We start from the raw sequence: 25,434 nt of genomic DNA, 5'->3' as shown, positions 1-25,434 counted from the left end.
CCAGACGTCTTCCCTGCTGCTCGCACCGCGCGCACAGACACACAAGCCAGCCGCCGGGCCTCGCAGCAGGCAGCCGGCCCCGGCGCGGCGGCGAGCCCGCGCGAAGCCCTCCTCGGTCCCGCTTCTCGGCCGGGCCCGGAGCCGGCCCGGAGCCGCCCTCGCAGACACTCGCGGGCGCGCACGCGCACCCTCGCCCCGCGCGCCGCGCCGCGCCCCGCCCGCCGCCGCCGGCCGGACGATGGATCCCTGCAGATCCCGGGGTTGAGAGCACCGCGCCGCTCGCCGAGCCCCGGCGGACCGAGCCGAGGCCAGCGGGCCCGCGGGCGCGCGCGGGCGGCGGGCGGGCGCATCGGAGCCGTGCGGGCCGGGCGGGCCGCTCCCTGCAGGGCTCTGCGCGGCGAGCCGCGGCGGCCGCGGGCTCGGGCTCCGGGCCATGAGCCCCTCGGCGGCTCGGCGCTGAGCCCGCCCCCGGCCCGCGCCCAGGACCTGCCGCCGGCTGCCGGCTTCCCGAAGCCCCCCTCAGGTGGGTTTCCGATCCCCCTCCCCCTCCCCTGGCCGCGGGACTCCCCGCGCCCGGCAGCCGGGACTCTGCTCCCGTCTGCCTTGGAGGCTTGGCGGCTGGGGAGGGGGCGGGGGCCAGGCGGGGAATAGGACTGCGACGAGAAGCTGGACTAAGGGGGGGAGTGCTGGGTGGGGGGGAGCGGGTTAGCGTCCGGGGCGGGGACAGCTCGCTGTCGTAGGGAGCCGCGCCCCCCCTCCCCCGTGCATCCACCTCGGGCAGCCCGCCACCCCCCACCCAAGCGTACACACACAGCCTGCGCCTGTGGGAACTGGAGACGCGGCAGGTGAGGACTCGGGCTTCGCCCCTCCCCGGATGCACCCACCTGCCTCGGGTTTCTGGCCAGGTTAGCTCATAGGGAGGGATCCCCATTCCTGGGGATACCCTTGACCCGGGTTCAGCCCACGTGGGGGAGTTTTGGTCTCTAGGATGGGTGGACGTTCCTGTCCCAGAGTGACCCCACATCTAGAGGGAACTCCAGTGCCTGGCCGTGGGAGCATCAGGAGTTCCCTTTTGCACGGCAGGACTGTATCTGGGGTCCCCCCTGGCCTGGGAATCCTCCGTGGGAGAGCATGCTCTTTGCCTGAGCTGACAACCACCCCCCCCACCTCTGTCTTTGGAAGATCCCAGCCTTGGGATGTGTCCCTAGGGCAGCCACCTCCTGGGCTGGCACACCAGGCAAGTCTTCCACCCCTTGGGGACAATGATGTCTGGGTGGACACTGTTGGAGGGACCCCACAGTGTACTGTCACCTCAGGACACCCCTTCCCCCCCGCCCCCAGGATCCCCTGGGCAAGGATGGAACTGAAGGCCGAAGAGGAGGAGGTGGGTGGCGTCCAGCCGGTGAGCATCCAGGCCTTCGCCAGCAGCTCCACACTGCACGGCCTGGCGCACATCTTCTCCTATGAGCGGCTGTCTCTGAAGCGGGCGCTGTGGGCCCTGTGCTTCCTGGGTTCCCTGGCTGTACTGCTGTGCGTGTGCACAGAACGTGTGCAGTACTACTTCCACTACCACCACGTCACCAAGCTCGACGAGGTGGCTGCCTCCCAGCTCACCTTCCCGGCCGTCACGCTGTGCAACCTCAATGAGTTCCGCTTTAGCCAAGTCTCCAAGAATGACTTGTACCATGCCGGGGAGCTGCTGGCCCTGCTCAACAACAGGTGAGTGCTTTCCCAACCCCGTCCCCGCCGCATCCCTGGAGTCCCGTGCTCACCTGCCTAATCCGTCACAACCCTGCCCTCCAGCTGCACCCCTGCCCTACCCCAGCAAACTTGCTGCTCAGAGAAGCTGATACTGCTTAGTGCGTCCCATCTCTGATCCCAACACAAGCCAAAGACAGCGCTCCCCCTACCCAGCCTGTGCTGTGAGTAAGTTCTGCCCCCCCTCCTGCTACTGTGTCTTGAGGAAGTGGACACAGTGTCTTTCAAGGGTAGAGACTGGAATGTAGAAGCCATAGCTCCAGCCTTGATATTTCTGCCCACCCCACCCTCACTGTGTGCTGGGATGCTCAGCCCTCGGACAACCACTGCAGCTCCTTCTGTCTTCTCAAACTCCATGTGGCAGGCAGGTCCTCCTGGCACTCCTAGCTCTTTGCTTGCCTGTGTCCAAGCCAAATCCCCAGGGCTGCCCCTGCAGGTTGGGTACGGGGGCATTGGTGGCTGTGCTAACCCATGCGCTACTACGCCCCGGGAACTCCAGATACGAGATACCGGACACACAGATGGCAGATGAAAAGCAGCTGGAGATATTGCAAGACAAGGCCAACTTCCGGAGCTTCAAGCCCAAGCCCTTCAACATGCGCGAGTTCTACGACCGAGCTGGGCACGACATTCGGGACATGCTGCTCTCCTGCCACTTCCGGGGGGAGGTTTGCAGTGCTGAAGACTTCAAGGTGGTGAGTGAGCCCCCGGCTGTGGGTTCGAGTCTGCCTGCCCACCCCTCCCCATGCCACCAGGCTAACCCCACTAGTGCCTGCTATTCTGGGAGAGGAAATTGTGTGTGCCGGGATTGCTTCTAGCAGGAGGGGACTTTTGTTCCGCCAAGGAGCACACTTGCCCTGGCTGAGGGCATGAGCCTTAGCCTTACCTCCAGGATAACGGGAAAGAGAACACAGCACCCATGGGTGCACTCATGTAGGCATCCCACACGCAGTCTGGCGTGTCCTCCTCCCCCTGCTGGGTCTCAGATTTGGGAAGAATGGAGGGTAAGCTGCTGCCTTGCCACTTAAAATGAGGTCTGGGGGCTTGAAAGAAAGGCAGGCCTCTGTTATTCTACGTTCCAGGCGCACTGAGTCCATATGTGCATGCTAAGAAGCTCCCCAGGGGATCTGAATACACAGTTATAGCCTGAGCAGCACTGGGAAGCTTGGGAAGTGAGGGATGCTTTGTCTTAACCCACAGGACAGGTCATTCTCACCACATCACCCCATACACACACACACCAGTTGGGCTTCCTTTTTGCCAGCAAGAGACAGCATCGGAAGAAGGAAAGATTAGCGGGATGCATGCAGAGTCATGGGGGAACTGAACTGCAGGGCCCTGTGCATCTTAAAATGAGATGCCCCACAAACACTCACACCCCCAGATGCACCTGCTGCAGGCCTGCCCCTCAGGGAGGGGTCATGGAACTGACTTGACCTCTGGTGTGAGAGCTGCTCCTGGTCTGGGCACACAGATTCCGAAGGTTAAGAACTGGACAGAGGTTGGAGAGAGACCCACAGAGCTGGAGCACTGTGCATAAGCGCAAAGGGCAGGAAGGAATGCTCTCTAGGCTCTCCCTCTATGCTCCTGGTGAATAAGCACATGAACTCTAATTTACAAATGAACAGACTGAGGTGCAAAGAGGTAGGATAACCTGTCCGTACCCACGTAGCTGGCTACTGACAGATTCAGGATTAAAACTCAGATCTTATTCAACCCCAACGCTGCAAGCTCTTTCCATCGATTTTGCTGGCCCTGGAGTTACAGTGCCCACTTCCCGTTCTGGTAATTTCTCTTTTAAGACCCAGCCTCCCTGAGGCCCCGCTTGCCTCTTCCCAGCTCCCCATGTTCAGAGCCTCCTTTTTTGTGCCTGCCCACTGGCTCCCCGACTTACCTGTTTCCTCCTAGCATTATTGGGGAAGGACTGCGTTTGTTTATGTGCAAAGATTGGAGCCGTGGTTATGCTTCGGGTTTCCTGCTGAGGTTACACAAGACTTCCTAGTCTCATTAGGGCCCTGCTCTGCAGACCAGTTTCATGGGCCTTTGCCAGTCCTACTGGAGTGGACCACACTTCTTGTTGAGCAAACTGGTGGGGAGCCTGCATGCATGGAGGGTCCTGGATTCTCCCATTGTGTGCTGGAGCTTGAGACCAGAGAATTCCCTGGGTGCTACCGTTCCGTGTTTCCAAGAATAGCAGAGCTGTGGGTCAAGGTGGAAGTGAAAGCTTGAGCCCTCCCATGTCCAGCACACACAGCACACAGCAGAAGGGACACCTGTCAGTGCTGGATGACAGAGGGAATTGCTTGGCTTAACCTGAGAAGGTGTGATGTTGGGTATAGTTGGTCCCTAGAAGGTATTTGTCCACTGTGTCCAGAAAGAGCCCCAGGGGTGATGCCAAGAGGTGTTTATCTTGCAGCAACGGAAATACGGAATGCGGGTAGTCCATGTGTTCCAAGGGGCCGGTGCTAAGCTGTCTCGTGGAGGTATGTTTGGTTCACAAGTTTCTAGAGCAAGCTGAGTTCTTGCTCTTGCTGGGAGGAGAGATACACAGGTTAGCACCCTGCGGGGCCTGACTGTGGCACTTCTTGATTCTGGATTGTCAAGGAAAACCCGAGAGCTCCTGTTCCTGCTGTTCCTCCCCTATTGCACTGGGGAGGTGGAGGGTGGAAAGGTGGCATCCCAGCTGCAGGGAGTAGAGTGGTGGGCACAGAACAACTATTTGGCCTGGGCTGTGCTCGGGTGTGGCTGAGCCAGCTCAGGAGTTCAGGGATGCGTGTGGGGAAGCTGGAGAAACCTGCGAGGAATGGTTTGGGGATCTTTGGGATGGAAGAGGCAGAGAGCCATGTGGGGCGCATCCCCACAGCAGTCCTGTTGGATGGGCCCAGTTGCTCCCTCCTCGGCCGCCAAAGAGCAACCTAAGGCCCTACCGAACCGAGCCGGCCTCTTCCTCCACTGAGGCCACTAGCTTTGCTTCCCAGTGGGGTGCTTGGTTGCCAGGGCAACAGGCTCTGAGGCTCCTGTCTCCCGCCCCACCTTGAGGCCAGCCAGGACAAGGCAGGGCAGGGGGCTCCGCGAGGGGGCCGGGGCGCAGCTGCCTGCTGGTGTCTGGGCAGGCGCCGGGGAAGTGAGCAGATTCGCAGCTGGTGCCAGCCTCCAGCTGCACCTTATCTGTCCCTGGCAGTGGGAGCAGCGATGTGGCTGGAATGCTGAGCAGCGTCAAGGGGAGGGGGCTGGCAGATGGTGGCCCAGTGCGCCCTGTGCCACCCCTCCTCCAGCTGAGTCCAGAGCCTCTCTCTCTGGGCCCTGAGAGAGAAGGAAGAGGAGGGCAGACAAAGGAAATTCTGGTTGTATGCATTGAGGGGAGAGAGGGAAAGAAATTTCTCTTAGGAGGAAGTGGAACTGGAGAAGATGCACCCTTGGGAAGCCCGCAAGAATTGAGTGGGGTTAGGAATCCCCCAGAGGAGAAATGGGGTGAAATCCCTCAAGGTTCTACGGGGGACAGGATTCTTCTAGAGCACCCAGAGAGGTGACAGGGGCTCTAGGGGTTGGTCCTGGGACAGAGAGGTCATCTGAACTCCAGCAGAGCCAGGGAGAGCCAGAACCAGCAGGTGCTTCCTTGTCCCCGGGGGCCCCGCCCTTTCACCAGCTCAGCCGGGAGCCCCAGGGGAGGGCTTCACTCTCAGTTCCCTCCTGCTAGGCAAGGGGTGTGTAGGGGTTGCTGGGGGGGGGGGGGGAGAACGCTGTCCAAGTGGCGATGCACAGAGGAAGTAGGGCCACAGACGGCCTTAGCTGGAGGCTGGAGATCTTGGCGGGCGGGTGGGACACACACAGGCTGCAGAGGGAGGAAAAGGGCTGAAGAAGAGGGGTTCCCATGGAAGGAGGTGCTGAATCTACCTTCTCCTTCCTGCTTTGTTCTCTTTAGGAAGTGCTGGCACTGGGCATGGGGCAAGAGAGGGACCAGTTGCAGGGGTCCAGGGGCCATACCCTGGGTTAGGGTCCCTCTGTCTTCTTTCTCCCCCTCTCACGTAGGCACCCTTTGGGTAACCCATATATTCCTCTCTCTCTCTCTCTCTGTCTCTCTCTCTCTCTCTCTTTCTGCTTTCCTCTCTCCCTTTGGCCCCGTCTGCCTCGCCCGATCCCAGGCTGCCAGTCAGCTGAGCGGCTACTCTAAGCTAATTGATCTTCTGGCTGTTGGCTTAAGTGATAGGGAATTGATGGAACTAAGGAGGTGCCCCCAGGGGCAGAGTGGGAGGTGGAGAGCTGGGAGGAGTAGCTCCCAGCCTGGGACCCCTCTCTGGGCCCAGCCCAGAGATCTGAGAACTCGGGTGTGATGGCTGTAGCCCCAGTGTGCAGGAGGCAGGAGACTGCCCAGAGGTGGGGAGGTGGGGAATGTTCTACTGGGAATGAGGTGTGTGTATGTGTGCGTGGGGGGGTTGCTTTCGTCAACTTTGTAGAAAGCATTTCCGGTTCTGGAGGTAGCAGTGAGGGGCTGAACGTTTGGATGAGGAGCTGACCCGGGGCAGTATCAAGCTCTGTTTGCTGTATTTCTGGAGTAGGTGGAGCCACATCTAAGTGCTAGGGCACTGTGGTGGGGATGCAGACCCCGCCCCCGCCCCAGGGAGAGCCAAGGAGTGGTACGGAAAGGAGTTCAATGCTATGGACGTGTGCCCTGCAGTTGAGCCAGCCCCTTCGCTGCAGCAAGGCCAGGCCCCACCACCCCGTCCACCCTCTGGCTGAGACCTCTTCAGTGAGGACCCTTGGGTGGGTGGGAGGCAGAACTGCAGGTGGCACTGAAGTGGGGTGGACCACGGAGCTGGGCTCCACCGGCCCCATGTCTTAGCTCTTCTAGGCCTCATTTCCTGTGAGGGGAGTGGGTGCAAGGGGGATGTTAAGCTGTTCTTTGTCAAAGGGTGGCCTCTCCCTTAGCCTCTGGAGACAGCCATGCCTCCGGGGACTCCGTGGCCAAGCCCACGCTGGCCTGTGCCAGGACACACAGATCGCAAGGGCATTGCACTGCTGTATACCCATCCTACAGGAAACTTCCTTTAAGAAACCCCAAGAGCAGACACTGCCACCCCCAGGCTCTCCAAGGCCGCCTTGGGGGAGAAGGAGGGCACGTTGTGATCATTCTCACCCAGGATGAGTTCTTGGACAGGAAACCCTTTACCTCTGCTCCTGTGCACGCCCTCCCGGAGGCCGACGGCCCTGGCAGCCCTGGAGGTTGAGCTGTGTGGCTTAGCGTTGTGTGTCTCTAATTGACGCCAGGCCGAGAGCATCCCCCGGGGGAGAGACTGCTGCAGTGGCCCTGACCATGGACAGCAGCCAAGCCAGACACGCTGCACTTGTGCCCACCTGCCTGCACCTCGGTGTGCGTATCCGGGGGAGAATGTGGATGGAGGTAGGCTAGGGTGTGACGTGGAAGCGGTGGAGGAGCACGGGGCACGCTCAGCCGGGGCTGTGTGGTGTGAGAGTGAGCTTTGCCCACATGCAAAGGTGCATGTGGAGCACAGAGCAGCAAAATTAATCATATCTTCAGTCATGCTTTGCTGTTCACAAATTCTGTCTACTTTTACTCATGGGCTCCTCATGATTCTGAGAAGTGGAAGATGTTAGTATCTTCACTGGGGAAGACAGGAAGCTGAGGCTCAGAGGTGTTGTGTGGCTTGGCTGAGATCACACAGTCAGCAAATGACACAGTGGGACCCTTACTATAGATTTTTTTTTTTTTTTTTTTGAGACAGAGAAACAGAGGGGGTGGGTGGGAGCTTCTTTTGCTGATTCACTCCCTAAATGCCTTTTCTTTTTTAAAGATGTATTTTTATTTATTTAAAATTTATAGTTACAAAGGGAAGGAGAGACAGAGAGATTTTGCATCCACTGGTTCACTCCCCAGATGGCCGCAACAGCCAGAGCTGTGCCAACCTGAAGCCAGGAGCCAGGTCTCCCACATGGGTGCAGGGGCCCAAACTTTAGGGCCATCTCCCATTTCTTTCCCAGGCTCATTAGCAGGGAGATGGATCAGAAGTGGAGCAGCCAGGACTCGAACTGGCTCACATCTCAGGCCTCAGCTTAACCTGCTACACCACAGTGCCGGCCCCCACTCCCCAAATGGCTACCTCTGCTGGTATTGAGCCAGGCCAAATCCAGGAACTGGGAACTCAATTTGGGCCTCCCTCATAGGTGACAGGGACCCAAGTACGTAAGCTATCATGGCTGCCTCCCAGGATGTGCCTTAACAGGAAGCTGGAGTCAAGAGCCAGGGCTGGGACTCAAACCCAGGCATTCGGGTGTGGGACACGGCTGTCTTAGCTGCTGGGCCAACCACCTGCCCTTGACTGTAGAGCTTCTAAGTCCAGGTCCTTTGTGCATGGCTGTTGGTGCAGGGGTGTGGGTGGTGAAGGCTCCCCAGCTGCCCTGGCTCTAGGGCTGGGGGGTAGGAAGGCAAAGAAAGAGGAGAGAGGAGAGGACCCCAGGAGTTGCTCTGTTTCTGCTGCACCATCTGCACGTCTCAACCCTGGATGAAGCCATTGCTGGCTGTCCCTGGGGTGGCAGCAGAGCAGCCAGGCTCCGCTAGAGGAAGTCGCACACCATGCACTTGGTATCACGTTGGGCTCATAATCAACATCCCTGAACAGGCCTGCAGAGCCGCCTGGCAACCCCTCTGTGTTCTCCTGGTCAGCTTGCTCTCCCCAGCGCGACTGCTGCAAACTTCCCCGCTCATTCAAACAACAGCTCTTCCTAGCGTCTCCCTCACCCTTGGCTGAGGACCGTGCCTCCCACGTCACCCAGAGAATAGCAGCTTCAGACAAGATCTCCTTCCTCTGCCACCAGCCTGCAGAGGGGAACATCCATGTGGTCTAGGACGGAGACCTCAGCCCGGGCTTTCCATCAACCCCCTTCTGCCTTTTTTAGGAACTTCGCTGATTCTGCCTCTCCGCAGCCCATCAACACTGAAAATACTCCCATCTGAACATACACAGCCACGATGACAGCTACATTCATTGAGTACTTACTATGTATTAGGCTTAGGCTAAGGTAAAAAGCCAAAACACCAGCGCCAGCGCTGTGGTGTAGTGGTTAAAGTCGCCGCCTGCAGTGCCCACATCCCATACAGCTGCTGATTCGAGTCCCAGCTGCTCCACTTCCAATCTAACTCCGTGTTGGTGCGCCTGGGAGAGCAACAGAAGATGGCCCAAGTGCTTGGGCCCCTGCATCCATGTGGGAGACCTGGAGGAAGCTCCTGGCTTCCACCTGGCCCAGCCCTAGCTGTAGTGGCCATTTGGGGAGTGAACAAGTGGATGAAAGATCTCTCTCTCTCTCTGTCTCTGTCTCTGCCTCTCCCTATCTGTAACTCTGCCTTTCAAATAAATAAGTCATTTTAAAAATAAATAAATAAATAAATAAACCCTCTGTTTCTGCTCCCAGCTGCCACTCTCTTTGCTGCCCTTTGAGAAGTTCTTAAAAGTGATATATATATTTCAGTGTTGTCTCTATTTCCTTACTTTGTACTTTTTTTTTTTTTTTTTTTTTGGAGAGAGAGTGAGAGAGAAAGAGAGAGAGCGCACTTCACTCCACTTCCTGAATGCCTATAACCCAGGACCAAAGGCAGTATCTGAGAATGGCAGGGACCCAATCACTTGAGCCCTCACCTGGGGCCTCCAGGGTATACATTAGAAGGAATCTGGAATCATGAGCAGAGCTGGGGTTTGAACCCAGGACTTCCAGTAGAGCATGTGGGCATCCCAGGCCGTGTCTTAACCACTGTGCCCAATACCCACCCCGTGTAACCCACTTTCCCCCTCCCTACCATTCCTCCCACATGCTTCCAGCTTGGACCACTAGCGATTCTCACATTGCCAAACCCAGCACACATTTTTTTTTTATCCTCGATGTCTCAATAGCATTCAAGGTAGTTGACTACTTATTTTCTGAGCATCTTTCCTGATGGCCAGCTTCCCTAGTTTTCCTCCTAGGTCTGGTTACTTCTCTCTCTGTTCATCTCTTCATTCCCTTCTGTGTAGCCATTCAGTGTTGACTGTATTCAAAGCTCAGGCCCAAGATTTGCTCTTATTTTATTTATTTTTTTGAAAATTTTTATTTGAAAGGCAGAGAGAAAGAGCAGAGAGAGAGAGAGAGAAAGAAAGAAGAGAGAGATAGATACCCAATTTGCTGGTTCACTACCCAAATGCATGCAATGGCTGGGATTGGGAAGAAGTGAGGAGACAGAAACTCAATCTAGATCTCCCACATGGGAGACGAGAAGCTAATTACTTGAAATTACTTGAGCCATCACCTGCTACCTCACAGGGAGTGACAGGAAGCTGAGGAGCCAGAGCCAGAAACCAACCCCAAGTGCCTCATGGGATGTAGGTGGACATTGCAACCACTAGGCCCATGCCTGCTTCCTAGTCTTCTTTTAAGTATACAGGGCCAGTGTTATGGCTTACTAGGTAAAGCTACCACCTGTGACGCTGGCATCCCATTTGTGTGCTGGTTCGAAACCTGGCTGCTCCACTACCCATCCAGCTCCCTGCTAATGTGCCTGGGAAAGCAGTGGAAGATGGCCCAAGTGCTTGGGCCCCTGCACCTACGTGGGAGATCTGGAAGAAGCTTCTGGCTCCTGGCTTTAGTCTGGCCTAGCCCCTGCCATTGCAACCATTTGGGGATTGAAGCAGCAGATGGAAGAACTCTCTCTGTCTCTATGTCTTTACCTCTCTCTGTGTAACTCTGACTTTCAAATAAATGAATAATCTTTTTTAAATTATAAGTATGCAGTTTAACAATATAGCTTGAAGGATTTCTTTTTAAGGTTGATTTATTTGAAGAATAGAGTGACAGAGACAGAGAGGTCTGGGCCAGGCCAAAACAAAGAGACAGGAACTCCACCCTGATTGCCAACATGGGTGGCAAAGGACCAAGGACTTGAGCCATCCTCTGCAGCTTTTCCAGGCACATTGGCTGGAAGCCGGATAGGAAGCAGAGCAGCCGAGACTTGAACTGGCACTCCTATAGGGGCTACAACATTGACCCTGCTTGAAGAATTTTCACACTAGTATTACATTTTTTAAAAAGATATTATTTATTTATTTGAAAGTCAGAGTTACACAGAGAGAGGAGATACAGAGAGAGAGAGAGGTCTTTCATCTGATGGTTCACTTCTCAGTTGGCCACAACGGTTGGAACTGCACTGATCCAAAGCCAGGCGCCAGGAGCTTCCTCTGTGTCTCCCACGCAGATGCAGGGGCCCAAGGACTTGGGCCATCTTCTCCTGCTTTCCCAGGCCATAGCAGAGAGCTAGATCAGAAGTGGAGTAGCTGGGACTCGAACCAGTGTCCATATGGAATGCTGGCACTGTAGGTGGCAACTTTACCCACTATACCATAGCGCTGGGCCCCAGTTCTTTTGCAGTGCTGTGTAGTATTCCATAATATGAATAGCCCAACAATTTATTTACCCTTTCTACTGTTGCTAGACAGTTGAGTTGTAACTAGTTTTTGGCTATGATAACTAAAGGTACTGTTAACATTCTTGTTCATGTTTTTTGACTGTGTACTAGTTTCTCTTATATATATACCTAGGAGCTGTGGTCATCTCACAGGGCAGGAGCCGGTTTAGTATAGTGGATACTGCCAAATCAGGCCTTTTTAACTTTCCTTTAAAAAAAAAAAAGCTTTATATTCTATTCTTGGGCAATCTCATCTTCATTCATGACTCCAATTACCATCTTACATACTGATTACTGCCAAATGTATGTCTCAGTCCAGCTCTCTCCCCTTAGCGTCTGCCCAGTGGCCAATTTTCCACTTAACATCTCTTCTTGGATGTTCCCAAGGCTCTTCAAAACCAGACTCATCATCTCATTGCCCAAACTGGTCCTTTGCCTGTGTGCCTGATCTAGGGAGCCATCCCCCATTCACCCAGTTCTGCAAACCAGGCATCACCCCGGACACTCCATCACCTTCACCTTCCTGTGCAGGATCCATCTGTTCTGCTTCCAGGCATGTCCACTCTTCCACCCAGTTCTGAGTGCCCCTTCTCCCACCCTTGTCCCACCTCGGCCTCCGCAATGGCTTCTCCGGAGCTTCCCAGCAGCCCCATGGGCTTCTCCACTCTGCAGCCAGAGTAATCTTTCAGCTGAGTGCTTGAAATTCTTCCATGGAGGGCTGGGGAGCTTCCAGTGTTGTTGGGCCTGGATACCTTAGCCAGGCTTCAAGGCTCTGAGCGACCTGGGGCCTGCCTGTCTTTGGCCACTTCTCCGGTCATACTTGTCTCCTCTCCTCTGTCTTGCTCTGGGGTTTTTAAAGATTTATTTTATTTATTTGAAAGACAGAGTTAGAAAGAGATGTAGAGCCGGAGAGAGAGAGAAAGAAGTCTTCCATCCTCTGGTTCACTCCCCAAATGGCTGCAACAGCCAGAGCTGAGCAGATCTGAAGCCAGGAGCCAGGAGCTTCTTCTAGGTCTCCCATGCATGTGCAGAGGCCCAAGGACTTGAACCATCTTCCACTGCTTTCCCAGGAGAGCTGCATTGGAAGTGGAGCAGCTGGGACTTGAACTGTCACCTGTATGGGATGCCGGCACTGCAGGTGGCAGCTTTACCCACTATGCCACAGCACTGGCCCCTTGCTCTGGGGTTTGTGAACACATTATCTGCTCCCCGGAACCCCTGCCTCCATCTTTACCCAATTACTCCTCCTTATTCTTTCTTTCTTCTTTTTCTTCCTTTCTCTCTTTCTTCTTTTTCTTCCTTTCTCTCTTTCTTTCTTTCCAAACCTTACTTAGCAACCTTCCTTGATTCCCTATTCTGGTCAGCTCCCCTCTCATTTACCCTCAAAGAACCATGTTTTTTGTTTGTTTTTTAAAGATTTATTTGAAAGGCAGAGTTACAGAGGCAGAGAGAGAGGTCTTCCATCTGCTGGTTCACTCCCTAAATGGCCGCAATGGCCAGAGCTGGGCGAGGCTGAAGCCAGAAGCCAGGAGCCAGGAGCTTCTTCTTGGTCTCCCATGTGGCTGCAGGGGCCCAAGCTCTTGGGTCATCTTCCACTGCTTTCCCAGGCACATTAGCAGAGAGCTGGATTGGAAGAGGAGCAGCCAGGACTCAAACCAGTGTCCGTACAGGATACTGGCACAGGAGGCGGAGGCTTTACCCACTGGCCCTGCCTGTACTATTGTGATTTTGAAAATGGATGTGTGGCTGGCGCTGTGGCTTAACAGGCTAATCCTCCGCCTTGCGGCGCCAGCACACCGGGTTCTAGTCCCGGTTGGGGCGCCGGATTCTATCCCGGTTGCCCCCCTTCCAGGCCAGCTCTCTGCTATGGCCCGGGAAGGCAGTGGAGGATGGCCCAAGTGCTTGGGCCCTGCACCCGCATGGGAGACCAGGAGAAGCACCTGGCTCCTGGCTTCGGATCAGCCAGATGCGCCGGCCGCAGTGGCCATTGGAGGGTGAACCAACGGCAAAAAGGAAGACTTTCCTCTCTCTCTCTCTCTCTCTCACTATCCAATCTGCCTGTCAAAAAAAAAATAAATAAAATAAAATAAAAAAATAAAAGTCAGTTTCTTAAAAAAAAAAGAAAGAAAGAAAATGTACGTGTGCCTCCCTCATTAACCAGTGAGTTCCATGAGGCCTGGATCCAGGTCCAAGATTTGATCTCTTTTGTGTCAATTTGTAAAAGAAAGAATAAGGAAGGAAGGTATTGGGAGACAGAGGACCTAGTTGTAATCCTAAACCCACTAGTTGCTCTCAATGTGACTTGAACAGGTTGGTGCAGCTCCGTTCCTCACTTGTCGAATCGGGGTGAAATTATTCATACCAGCTTATTTCACTGGGTGCTGTAAGGATCCCAGGAGCTATCAACAGAAAACCCTGAAACACTGCACAGGTGTGCAGGATGGCTGGCGTTCAGCAAGAGATACAGAGAAAGCTGGGAACCACTTGGTTGCTGAAGAGAAGTCCTGGGCAGGGCAGGAGGTGGGGAAAGCTCATGTTCTGGACAGAGTCTGGAATGCATCGTGGGTCTTGTGTTTGTCACTGCTTGGGCACCTTTCCTGAAGCTCCCTACAGATACTTAGTTGGGGAGGGGTCTCTGTGTGCCCTTTGACACTGTTCTTCTCTGCCCGGTTTCCGTGAAACATTTGGGGGCAGTCTAATGCAACAAGATGAAGGTGGGAGAGAGTTAGAGGAGCAGGACACGAACAACCAAGGAGGTAGAAGTGGAAAACTGGGGGCAGAGGGCTGTACAGTGATGAGTATGGGGCTGGGGTCTTGATCCTGGGTGAGGAAAGAGGTCCCCAGCCGTACCACACTTGCTGTTCTTTGAAGCTGCTCCCTGTGTGTGTGTGCAGTCTTCTCTCTGATGGGGTCCCCAAGCTGGAAGCTCTCCCTGCCTTAGTTTCTCCCCTTCCGAGTCCCTCCAGGTCATGGGAAAGAGTGGGACAGCGCCCTCTGATGAGCAGGGAACACCCGGGGCAGCTGGGTCTGGACCATTGCCTCTAAACACTTGCTGAGAGATGCAAAGGAGGACCCTGGTGGGCAGGCAGAAAATGCATACAGAACAGGGACAGGGAGACAACCCAAGAACTCATGTGGGTGAGGTGGGAAAGCCCGAGGGTGGTGGCAGCCACTCCAGCCCTGCGCCCCTCACTTCCGGTTTCCCTACTGTGGTCTTGCACTGCTGGTTTTCCCATGCGGTCTTGCACTTCCGGTTTCCCTGTGTGGCCTCGCGTGGTCTTTCGCTTGCGCAGTCCCTGCCCCCAAGGAGCTGCTGGTCCCTCCTGGCTCCGGACAGGCGTGGGAGAGAACTGGGCCTCACGTCTGTTCCCTGGGTGGGTGCTGCCCATGCCTGTGGAGGTAGCAGAGGCTTTTTGGAGAAGACAACATGTGCATAGCGTCTTCTCCAGAATTCTCTCTTCCTCCAAGGAAGGCACGTGGCCGGGAAGGTCGTGCGGCTGGAGGCCAGGCAGGGAAGTGGGCAAAGTCTCTCAGCAGAGTGGTTAGGATCACGGGCAAGGATTGAGGGAGGCCATTGTTGAAGCCAAAAGCAGAAAACACCTGGCATCCTGCCTGCCATTTCAGCACACTGCAGGCTCACTGAGGAAGGAGGTGGGGGAGTGGGTGACCTGAGGCCTTGGAGGCCCGGGTGGGCTCTGCCGCCCTGCCTTTGATCCCGCCTGGGAAGGGTTACAATGCTGTGCGCTCCCCCTCCCCCCAGCACACACACACCTCAGGTCACCTTCTGGGCCCTGGAGACCTGGCTTGTGGCTCAAGTTCCTCAACCAGTGGCCCTGAGTAATCAGAGCCCACAGAAAGGTCTGGGGGGCAGGGCAGGAGGGGTCTGAGACTTAGGGGACCCAGGTTGGTTCCACACACTCAAGAGCCCCAGGCTCATGTGTCTGTCTTGATCTCAATTACTCTGGCTCCCCTGCCTTGGAGCTGGGGCTGGGGTGGGGGGTGCAGGCCGGGAGGGAGAGGCTAGTGGTGACCTGCCAGGAAGCTTCAGGAAGCTTCAGGCTATGGGGAGGGGGAAGGAGGTGGGGGGCAGGCCATGCCCGCAGTGCCCAGCACCAGCCAGAAATGAGGCTGTGGTCAGTGCAGACCTCTGCTAATGGAGCCTGGGCCGCCCCGCAAAGCCGCAGAAAGGGATGGAGGAGGGGCAGTGACGGAGGTGCAGCTCGGGGTTGGGGGAGGGAGGGGGAGGGGGTGTAGGGTTGGCCTTGGCCGGTGGGCGCTTGGAGGGGCCAAGAGAATGGCTGCAGAGAAATCGGGGTTTCCAGGAGCAGCTGAAAGTAAACTGGGGTCGGGACAGTGATGGGAAATGAACTGGGACTAACGAGAGGGGTGTGGGCTCCCAGGGTGGCCACAGAACCCAAGGGCGATGTAAGAAAGAGCTAGAGGTGGGGGAGTGGGGCTCCCAGCCTCCGGAGGAGTCGCTGGACCAGGGGAGGCTGAGGGAGAGGAGCTGGAATTGGGACGGACGCCCCAGGGCTGTACTGAGAACAGACTGGGGGTGGGGAGAGAGAGCAAGTGCAACTGAAGGGGGCGGGGACTCTGGCTAGCTGAGGTCATCGTGGCTGTGAGAGCTGCATGGAATCCCACTTCACCTGGGGGAGCCAGGACCCGGAGCCCCCAGCCCCAGGTCTCCACTCTGCCTTACACAGTGAAGCAGGGACTCCAGCCCCCTCCTCTCCATCAGCGGGCTTTTTCACAGCGCCAGCAATTATCCAGTGGTCAGCCGCTCTGGCCGGCCGGGCGGGTGGGCGGGGCCTCCTCGCCCCGCCCCGCCTCCTCGCCCCGCCCCACCTTCGCCCCACTGTCACAGCGGCCGGCTAGGAAGGCACCGGAGAGAGTGCGGGGGGGCATCGTCCCTTCCCTCCTGCACGCCCCGGGAGCCAGGAAGCCCCGAGAAAATATGCCCCTGCACATCTTCTGCTCTGTGTCCGTCTCCTCTGGAGACGATGCCCCGGGGCGTCTGGGCGATGTCTGGGGGTCCTCTCCCCTCCAGCGGCAGCAGCAGCGGGACAACTCCGAATCGGACGCGGAGGAAGAAGAGAAGGGAAAGGAGGCAGCGAGGAGGGACCCCCAAGAGGGGCGTTTGCCTGTGGACTTGGTGACGTTTGCCCACAGCTGCACCCTCCACGGCGCCAGCCACGTCTTTGTGGAGGGGGGTCCGGGGCCACGGCAGGCCCTGTGGGCGGTGGCCTTTGTCCTGGCCCTGGGTGCCTTCCTGTGCCAGGTAGGGGACCGCGTTGCCTATTACCTCAGCTACCCGCACGTGACTCTGCTGGATGAGGTGGCCACCACGGAGCTGGCCTTCCCGGCCGTCACCCTGTGCAACACCAATGCCGTGCGGCTGTCGCAGCTCAGCTACCCTGACCTGCTCTATCTGGCCCCCATGCTGGGGCTGGACGAAAGTGACGACCCCGGGGTGCCCCTTGCTCCCCCTGGGCCGGAGGCCTTCTCTGGGGAGCCCTTTAACCTGCACCGCTTCTACAACCGCTCTTGCCACCGGCTGGAGGACATGCTACTCTATTGCTCCTACTGCGGGGGCCCCTGCGGCCCGCACAACTTCTCCGTGGTGAGTGGGGGGCCCATGCCTGGCACGGTGCCCGAGGGTCTGCCGTGGCTTTCCCGGACTTTCACCTCCCGGGGCTGGGGGCTGGTGACGGTGCTGTCCCCCACCCACATCACCACTGTGCAGCCCAGGACCGATGTTCCCTGCTCGTCCTGTTCAGATCCTGAAACACATCTTCCCTGAGGCCCCTGGTGTCTCCCCGAGCATCCTCCAGGGTCTCCCACCCTTCCCCCAACCTCAAGGCCTCCACAGGGCCCCGGGGCCTTTTGCTCCATCTGTGAGGTCAACCTCTGCTCTGTTGGTGGGTGCCCCTGCCTGACCAGTTGCAAACTGTTTAGACTGTCGTCCTGGGCCGACGCTGGGATGGGAGCCACCTGGTCTCTGGAGGTACAAGAGAAGGGGTGGGGACAGCTCCCACCTCCACCTGTCAGCTCCCACAGCAGGGAGTCCCTTGCCTCCTGTCATGGTCTTCCTGTACCTCTGCTATGGGCGCCTTGCCCCCTTACCCACTCTTCGTGTATGTGTGTGTGTGTGTGTGTGTGTGTGTGTGTGTGTGAGAGAGAGAGAGAGAGAGAGAGAGAGAGAGAGAGAGAGAGAGAGAGAGAAAGCGAAGCAGGTCTCCTGTGAGTCATGCCCTCCCCCACTCCCACAATTCGACCTGGCCAGGGTCCCTTCTCCCAGGGCAAACCCTCCCTGGGAAAGTCAGCTTCCCCCTTAGTCCTCCCATCTAGAGTTCTAGGGCGTTCCCTAGAGGGGCTATGGCACCCACCGTCTCCCCGGTTCATCTTTTCATCCTGTCCTAACAATTCCTGCTTGTCTCCAGCTTCCAGACACCAGGCCTTCCTGCCCCAAACACCCATCCCTAAACCTTCCCCCGTGGGCACAATTTCACGTGATGACTGCAGACACTCGGGGACCTGGAAGTTTGCACAACTGGACCTCAGGGAGGCCGGGAGAGAGAGGGACATAGGACACGGAAGGGGGTCAACAAGTTTCTCTGGGCTTGAGGGTGAGGTAGGCACTTCTCATACTCAGCCAGCAGGTGGCAGCACAGCCCACTGCTCTGCCGCCTGGTTGGCTGAACATGGGCAAGGGTTGGGGGCTCTTAGGCAGCCTCAACCACTGGGCATCCCTGGCACCCAGGTGTAGTGTGGCATGGGTGCAGGTCTGATGCTCCGGTCTAGTCTGAATCTCTCTGGGCTGTGTACCCGCCTTGTGACTTGCTTTGTCACCATCCTGCAGTAGTAGAAGCACACCCATCCCATTTGTGGGACATTCAGGGAGGCTGTGGGAAATGGTCACAGGAACCTCTCTGCAGCTCTGTCCTCCCAGCATGGAGAGGGGAGAGGATGTGGGCACTGCCGCTGGCCTGAGTAAGACCCCCAGAGTTCTGCAGAAGCATCCATGCCCTGGGTGCTCAGTCCCAAGTGCCAAAAGAAGAGAGGTGCTGATGCTGGGGGGATCCCAGTGTGTGGCATGGCACTAATGGGGCCTGCTTTCATGCCCTGGTGACAGTGGGGCAGTGTGGACCAAGGGGCTGACCATTGGAGAGGACCAAAAGCCTTAGCTTGGTTTGGAGGCAGGTCTTCGGGACAGTAGGATTTCAGCTGCCAGGGGTGACACCTAGGAGAAGAGACAGTACATGTCAGAAGGCCCAGAGTCTACCAGTGACAGGATTCTGGGCTGCAGGTGCACTGTCAAGGTGGATGCCATTGAGAAGACTTTTAACAAAGGGAGTGTTTTCAGAGCTATGGGCAAGATTAAGGAAACAGGGTGACTGAAGCCCGGAGTGTGGGTGGTCATGCGTTCGGTGCTGAGCAGCACCTGGGCCCCTCACGAGACCCCTGTGGGCCAGCGGGGGGTGGCAGCGCAGAGCAATGCGGGGCCGCTTGTGCGTGGAGGCCCGCGGGCAGCAAGCTGACATGTGCCGACCGCCGGACCTGGCCCTCCAGGCTCCCTGGACACATGTGGGGTGGCTTTTGCAAACCCACGGCTCCAGCCTGCCTTTCCAGAATGCTCAGGTTGCTGGCTTCTGCTCCGCGGCTGTGCCTCAGGGCCCTCTCTAGGGTCTAGGGTCTCGGGTCTCGGGGTCGGGCGTTCGAAACCCAGACCCACTTCAGGACCCGCTTCGGGCCCCCACCCTCCTGGCCCGCAGCTGCCCACCACCCAGATGGCAGCCTCATCCTCGGTTCTGGGTCTGGCTAGCAGTGGTGGGGAAGTTGTTGCTGACGGAGCACAGAGGCAGCCGTGCTGGGGTGGGAACCCATCTACATGTGGTCTCAGAGGGACTAAGCCACAGCCAGGGTTTCAGAAGGGTGGGAGTGGTGGAGGACCAGTGCCCCACATTGTCTCTCTCCTCCTACCTTCTGATCCCTTCCTGATGGTTCTTATTGGCCATACCCAACCAGAAGCCCACCCAAGTGGTCATGGAGCTCAAACGAATTCCCTATGCCCCCAGCAGATCAACAGTGCTGCAAAGGGTGGAAAACAAGTGGGAGAGGGGGCACAGATGGAGGATGGAGTGTGGACAGGAAGAATCATCCCCAGGGAGCGTTGAGATTCCAAAAGCTAGGGGAACCTGGGGCCACCCTGGGTGAGTAGGGGGCACAGGCACAACTCTCAGGCTGCCCACTCTGCCCCTGCAGGTCTTCACGCGGTACGGAAAATGCTACACCTTCAACTCGGGCCGAGATGGTCGGCCGCGGCTGAAGACCATGAAGGGTGGGACAGGCAATGGACTGGAGATCATGCTGGACATCCAACAGGATGAGTACCTGCCCGTGTGGGGGGAGACCGGTATGTCGCCTCTGCTCGGGGTCCCCTCCCTGCATCGCTGGGGAACCCCCGGGTGTCACTGTGGGCCCTGGGGCAGGGCTTGGGCTCTCCCTTCCCTCCCAGCGCCTCGCTAGCTCTGTCCCTGAGTCTACCTGAGTTCCACACTCCCGTTTCCCTGGCTCCCCCCACCCCCCGCCCGGCTTAGTTACTCTCCAAGGTAACCAGCCATCCCTTTCCATCAGCGGCTGCCACTCAACTCTATAAATAACTCCCTCTCTTCTTGGGCTGCCTGCCTGCCTGGTCTCGGGGGGCCTTGGGCATAGAGAGAGAGATATGGGGGAGAAGGGAGAGAGAAAAAACCTGCACCTGAGACAGTGACTGTCTGAGAGAAAGAATTTGAGACACCAAGATGCACAGCCGAAGCCAGGTGAGAAAAGTGATGTGTAGGGTTCAGAGGCCGCTGGAGCAGCTTGGAGCTGGTGAACCCAGGAGCCTCACCCCCGCTGCCCCATGGACACCCCCTCACCCAGTCTCTGTGTATGCTGTGCCCACTCCCAGGAAAGGGGTGGATGCCCCAGCTAGGAAGGGGGTTAGGGAGTCAGAAGCCCCCTCCCCTCCCACGCACCCTTCGTTCCCGCAGATGAGACGTCCTTTGAGGCAGGCATCAAAGTGCAGATCCATAGTCAAGATGAGCCGCCATTCATCGACCAGCTGGGCTTTGGCGTGGCCCCAGGCTTCCAAACCTTCGTGGCCTGCCAGGAACAGCGGGTGAGCAGCCATGGGGGGAGGGGCTGGTCCTGCGGTGGGGCCAGGGCTGCAGCAGCAGGCGGCCATCATGGGAGGGACAGGTGGAGTCTGGCTGCTCTGATCCAGTGAACTCAAGAGACCTGCAGGAGCCATGGAGGGTCGGGGGCTGAGTGCTTCCTATCCTCAGAAAAGCCCCTCCAAGCGATTCGGGGAGAAGTGCCCACCCTCGCCCAGCTCCCCGGCTCTCCCAGCAGCTCATCTACCTGCCCCCGCCCTGGGGCACCTGCAAAGCGGTTACCATGGACTCGGATTTCTTCGACTCCTACAGCATCACCGCCTGCCGCATCGACTGTGAGACCCGCTACCTGGTGGAGAACTGCAACTGCCGCATGGTGCACATGCCAGGTCGGGTCCTGGCCCCCCCAGCCCTCACCGCCCCCTCTGCAGCCCCCCATTCACCCCTGCTTCAGCCCACCCTGTTCCACACCCATGGACTCTCTCTGACCTCACTTCCTGCCTGAAGCACAGGGATGGGTGGGAAGGGTCTAGAAGGGCTGGATGGTGGGAGTGAGTCACTTTTGGGGCACACTGAAGCTAGCTAATCCTTGTGTCCCAGGCTGTCTCAGCTCCCACATGCTGGGTCTTCAGTACCATGGTCAACACAAGACCCCTTTCAGCCGGCACCATGGCTCACTAGGCTAATCCTCCACCTGCGGCGCTGGCACACTGGGTTCTAGTCCCGGTTAGGGCACCGATCCTGTCCCGGTTGCCCCTCTTCCAGGCCAGCTCTCTGCTGTGGCCCTGGAAGGCAGAGGAGGATGGCCCAAGTGCTTGGGCCCTGCACCTGCATGGGAGACCAGGAGGAAGCACCTGGCTCTTGGCTTTGGATCGGCGCAGCGCCAGCCGTAGCAGCCATTAGGGGGGTGAACCAACGGAAGGAAGACCTTTCTCTCTGTCTCTCTCTCACTGTCTAATTCTGCCTGTCAAAAAAAAAAAAAAAAGACCCTTTTCATCGCCATCCTGCTTTGCTGTCTTTTCTGCTCTGCAGGGGACGCCCCCTACTGCACCCCAGAGCAGTACAAGGAGTGTGCAGACCCTGCTCTGGGTGAGCACCCCTGTCCTGGAACACCCCGGGGAGGGGAGGGGTTTCTGTCAGCCATGTGCACGGGCATTTCAAGACCAAGCTTCCAGAAGCTTCGAGTAATTCCTAGGTTAAGCTGCGCTCTCACCTGCACCTGACTTCAAGGCTGACAGTAGCATCTTCAGAGGCCCCTGTGAGAAGTGAAGGGTGTTGCGTGGGAGGGGCCTTCACCCTCTGTCATCAGCACCCCATCTGGTTGGCCCCAAGCCCCCCCCCCCCCCCCAGAGAATGACATGTAGGATTAAGGAATCCCTAGGTGAGCACAGGGCTGAAGTGAAGGGAAGACCAAGAGAGAAGGGGGCCCAGGGTTCCTTTGGACAGGGCCAGGATATGCGTGTTGGGAGGGTGCTCGGCACGGGGCGCCATTCAGCGGGCTCCTCTCACTCTGGCTGGGCGCAGACTTCCTGGTGGAGAAGGACCAGGAGTACTGCGTGTGTGAAATGCCCTGCAACCTGACCCGCTATGGCAAGGAGCTGTCCATGGTGAAGATCCCCAGCAAAGCCTCGGCCAAGTACCTGGCCAAGAAATTCAACAAGTCTGAGCAGTACATAGGGTAAGGGCTCTGAGCCGTATGGCAGGGCTGTGGAGGGTACCAGCGGGCTTGGATGGGGGCTGGCAGGCAGGAGGAAGTTGACAGCAGAAGATGGGGAAAGTCCAAGATGCAGCCCAGGAGCCTGGGGGTGGGCACGGAGGGAAGTTGGAGCCTCTGCTGTCATCCTCATTGCTGTAGCTGGAATCGCCTCACCCTGCTCTGCTCATAGGCAGAGGGCCTTTCGTACATGGCATCTCCTTTAATCCTTACTGCAGCCCTCTAGGGCATCTCCATCACCATCAGTGGAAACTGAGATCCACACAGGCTAGCTGGCCACTGTCACCTGGCTGATCAGGGGCAGAGGCAGGACTTGAACCTGGGTCTCCTCCCCGACCCCTGCGCAGGGAGAACATCCTGGTGCTGGACATCTTCTTCGAAGTCCTCAACTATGAGACCATCGAGCAGAAGAAGGCCTATGAGATTGCCGGGCTCCTGGGTGAGCTGCTGAGGGCACCCGGGCCCTCCTCAAGCCAGGGGCAGCCTGTGGCTCCCTCCCGCTCAAAGCAGGGCGCTCAGCCCTGTCCCATGAGGGCCTCCCCCATGCCGAGGCCTCTCCCAGACCCTGCGGTCTTGGCGGGGCAAGAGACTCCCTCCTCCTTTAAAGGGCCAAATGGAATCTGCCAATTCCTTTGCCCCCGTCCCCTGAGCCCTGCTGCTCCCACGGTGCCCTGGCCCCACTGACCTCCCTGCGCCACCGCCCCCCGACTCCCCCGCAGGTGACATCGGGGGCCAGATGGGGCTGTTCATCGGGGCCAGCATCCTCACGGTGCTGGAGCTCTTCGACTACGCCTACGAGGTGAGCGGGGGCGTGGCCCGGGGCGTGACCGCCCGCGGGGGCGTGGCCCGGAGCCGCGAGGGGCGGGGTTCCACACCTTTCGGCCGGGCCCTCTGTCCTCCGTTCCAGGTCATCAAGCACAAGCTGTGCCGCCGAGGGAAGTGTCAGAAGGAGGCCAAAAGGAGCAGCGCGGACAAGGGCGTGGCCCTCAGCCTGGACGACGTCAAGAGACACGTGAGGGAGCGAGCGAGGGGCGCCCCCCCCCCGGCTTTGCCAGCATCGCTGTGGCCCCTCGCCGCCCTAACCGTGTGTGTTCTGTGCTCTCCCCCACCCCAGAACCCGTGCGAGAGCCTCCGGGGCCACCCGGCCGGGATGACCTACGCTGCCAACATCCTACCTCATCACCCGGCCCGAGGCACATTTGAGGATTTCACCTGCTGAGCCCCCGCCCCGCAGGCCCCTGCACCAAAGGCCTAGATGAGGAGGGCCAGGGCCGCCGCCCCCCACGCCTGCCCCGGGGACTCAGCTCCACTCCTGGGCGGTCCACTCCTCTTGCGGTGGTGAGGAAGGAGGCTTGACCATACAGTCCCCTCCCTGCCTCTACCCCATTCTTTTTAACAAAACTAATCTTAAAAAAAAAAAAAAAAAACTAAAAAGACAGAACGGGGCAAGGGGACACTGCCCCTTTCCGCTCCATGCCACCTCCGCAGCTCCCAGCCTGAACTCTCTGTCTTGCTGTCTGTCATCTTAAGTGTCCACCTACATTCTGCTACCACCAGTCACCAAAGCCCCCTCCCAGTGAGGGGTGGAGGGGATCCCCCTCGGGGTCTGGAATTCGGCCCCAAAAACCAGAGAATGTACCTTAAGGGGGAGGGCTAGTGGGGGCGGGGTTTCCCCAGCCTTAAGAGACCCTCTCAGCCCAGTGACTGCCCCGAACCCGTCTCCAGGCCAGAACTAAACCCTCACTCCGGCCCCCTCACACAGTTGTTGAATCCCTGTGGGAGTGCAGGTGGAGGAGGCCCCAATGGGCACAAGATGTGGCCCTGGTGCTGTAGGCCACATTCTGATAACCTACAAGTTCAACCTCACCGGCCCCTCCCCCAGAGGCCCCTGCGGAGGGCCACATCCATAAATTTTCTTATGGAACTCCCCCAAGACTTCTTCTCCGACTTCATTTGCTCCTTTCAACGACCTCATCTGCATTTTCTATTTCTATATGATACAGACTCTATATTGCTACATCTCTGTATATACTTTTGCCCCTCCCCTGTCTGTCTGGACCCCATCCCCTCTTGTCTCTGAAAACCATCCTCTCACCCCAAGCCTCCCAACCACCCCCTCCGTGTCTCTGCTCCCTCCCTGGTCTCTGAATGCCTTCGCCTGTATAAAGAATTGGACTCTCTCCCCGGTGTCTGTACTGTGTACACACATCCCTCTGAGAAGCACAAGGAGACGACACGCGCATTGTAACCCTCGCACTGTCTCGGTGGCGACATAAAAGGAAGCTGTGAATCACAAACTCTGCCTCTTTCTGGCCTCACCCTCTCCCGCCAGCCCCTGGGGCACCCTCTGCAGCCTTAACATCCTCCTGCTGCTCCACCTAGCCCCTGCCCTTGTCCTCCCAGGGAAGGGTCAGCTCAGAGGTAGCCCCCAGCCCAGGGGACAGAGATCGCCTCTAGACACCAAGCCAAGAGTGGCCAAGAGAGAAGGGAACTGAGGATTGGTGACTGTTGCAGCTGGGGCAGTGGGGGGCTGACCGGCAGAAGCTGAGGCCCTCAGTCTGTGGCCTTTCCCTCCTCCTGGGCACCCAGCCCCTTTCCCAGCGGATACCGAAGCCCACCACTTATATTTTTGGGTTAGGTAGGGTTTGGCAGTGGAGGGAAAGAGACCTAGAGGGAGTGAGTTGAAAGCTCTGCTTTTTGTCCGCCCCTTGATGAGGGACCCAAGTGAGGTAGAGGGCCTGCCCCACTGCCTCTACTAGCTGCTCCCGCCAGGCCAGAGCCACACCCCTTCCCAGGCCTTCTCTGCCCACCTGTCTCTTGGTCTCCAGTCCCAGAGCAGGACCCGTGGACAGGTGCCCTGTGTGCACCCTCCTGGAGCTGGAGAGGCTAGGGGCTCTTGGGAATTCCTGGGTCCCCAGGAGTTCCTTAGAGATCAGACCTCCTCCAGAGGGGTGCGGGAGCAAAGCCAAGAACTGTGCAGTGGATTGGGGAACAGCAGGCAGGGCTCTGCGTGACGCATGCCACTGGTCTAATAAACTGGGTTTTAACCGTCTTCGCTTCAGTGTTGTTCTTTTCTCTGGAAAGTATCTAGTATTCCTGCTAACTGCCCAGAGCTTGGCTTGCCGGGGGAGGGGGGGGGGGGCTCGCACAATCCGGGGAAGAGGAAAGAGGAGGTTTGAGCAGGGTGGCCCTGGTCCTCCTGGGATAGGAAAGGCTGACCTCACACCAGGAATGGTTTCAGAGGGAGGGGTCAAAGGTAATGAAGACCCCAAACAACTCCCAGCACGGTGGATTCTTTGGAGAAAGGGCAGGGTGCAGATTCAAGTTGAAGCAGCAACTGAACATCTGGAAGAAGGTTA

General features: G+C 57.8%; 1 protein-coding gene across 4 annotated transcripts; it reads left to right on the top strand.

Moving 5' to 3' along the window:
- The first annotated feature begins 504 nt into the window (after nucleotides 1-504).
- Nucleotides 505-25,106, top strand: ASIC1 (acid sensing ion channel subunit 1). 4 transcript variants are annotated; one of them, XM_062202215.1, is made up of 12 exons: nucleotides 505-523; nucleotides 1,342-1,719; nucleotides 2,258-2,453; nucleotides 19,469-19,619; nucleotides 20,239-20,366; nucleotides 20,600-20,750; nucleotides 21,394-21,450; nucleotides 21,886-22,039; nucleotides 22,423-22,514; nucleotides 22,795-22,874; nucleotides 22,983-23,087; nucleotides 23,190-25,106. In XM_062202215.1, exons 2-12 carry the CDS (start codon nucleotides 1,358-1,360, stop codon nucleotides 23,292-23,294), a joined length of 1,581 nt encoding a protein of 526 aa, XP_062058199.1. In that variant the 5' UTR covers nucleotides 505-523; nucleotides 1,342-1,357; the 3' UTR covers nucleotides 23,295-25,106. The 4 variants fall into 4 exon arrangements, with proteins under 4 accessions (XP_062058199.1, XP_062058198.1, XP_062058200.1 ...); XM_062202214.1 differs by having other exon boundaries at nucleotides 20,597-20,750; XM_062202216.1 differs by lacking the exon at nucleotides 21,394-21,450 and having other exon boundaries at nucleotides 20,597-20,750.
- Nucleotides 25,107-25,434: the final 328 nt, after the last annotated feature.

Source organism: Lepus europaeus, chromosome 10 (assembly GCF_033115175.1).
Source record: "Lepus europaeus isolate LE1 chromosome 10, mLepTim1.pri, whole genome shotgun sequence".
Taxonomy (NCBI): Eukaryota; Metazoa; Chordata; class Mammalia; order Lagomorpha; family Leporidae; genus Lepus; species Lepus europaeus.
The sequence above is the reverse complement of the archived record's forward strand: the minus strand, read 5'-3'. Positions and strand labels throughout refer to the sequence as shown.

Bases quoted from the DNA above. Each gene is read 5' to 3' on its own strand.
- ASIC1 (XM_062202213.1), top strand. From the start codon at position 16,161: ATGCCCCTGCACATCTTCTGCTCTGTGTCCGTCTCCTCTGGAGACGAT. The intron at 19,620-20,238 runs GTATGTCGCCTC...TCGTTCCCGCAG, and splicing joins GCCCGTGTGGGGGGAGACCG to ATGAGACGTCCTTTGAGGCA. The intron at 22,875-22,982 runs GTGAGCGGGGGC...CCTCCGTTCCAG, and splicing joins TCTTCGACTACGCCTACGAG to GTCATCAAGCACAAGCTGTG.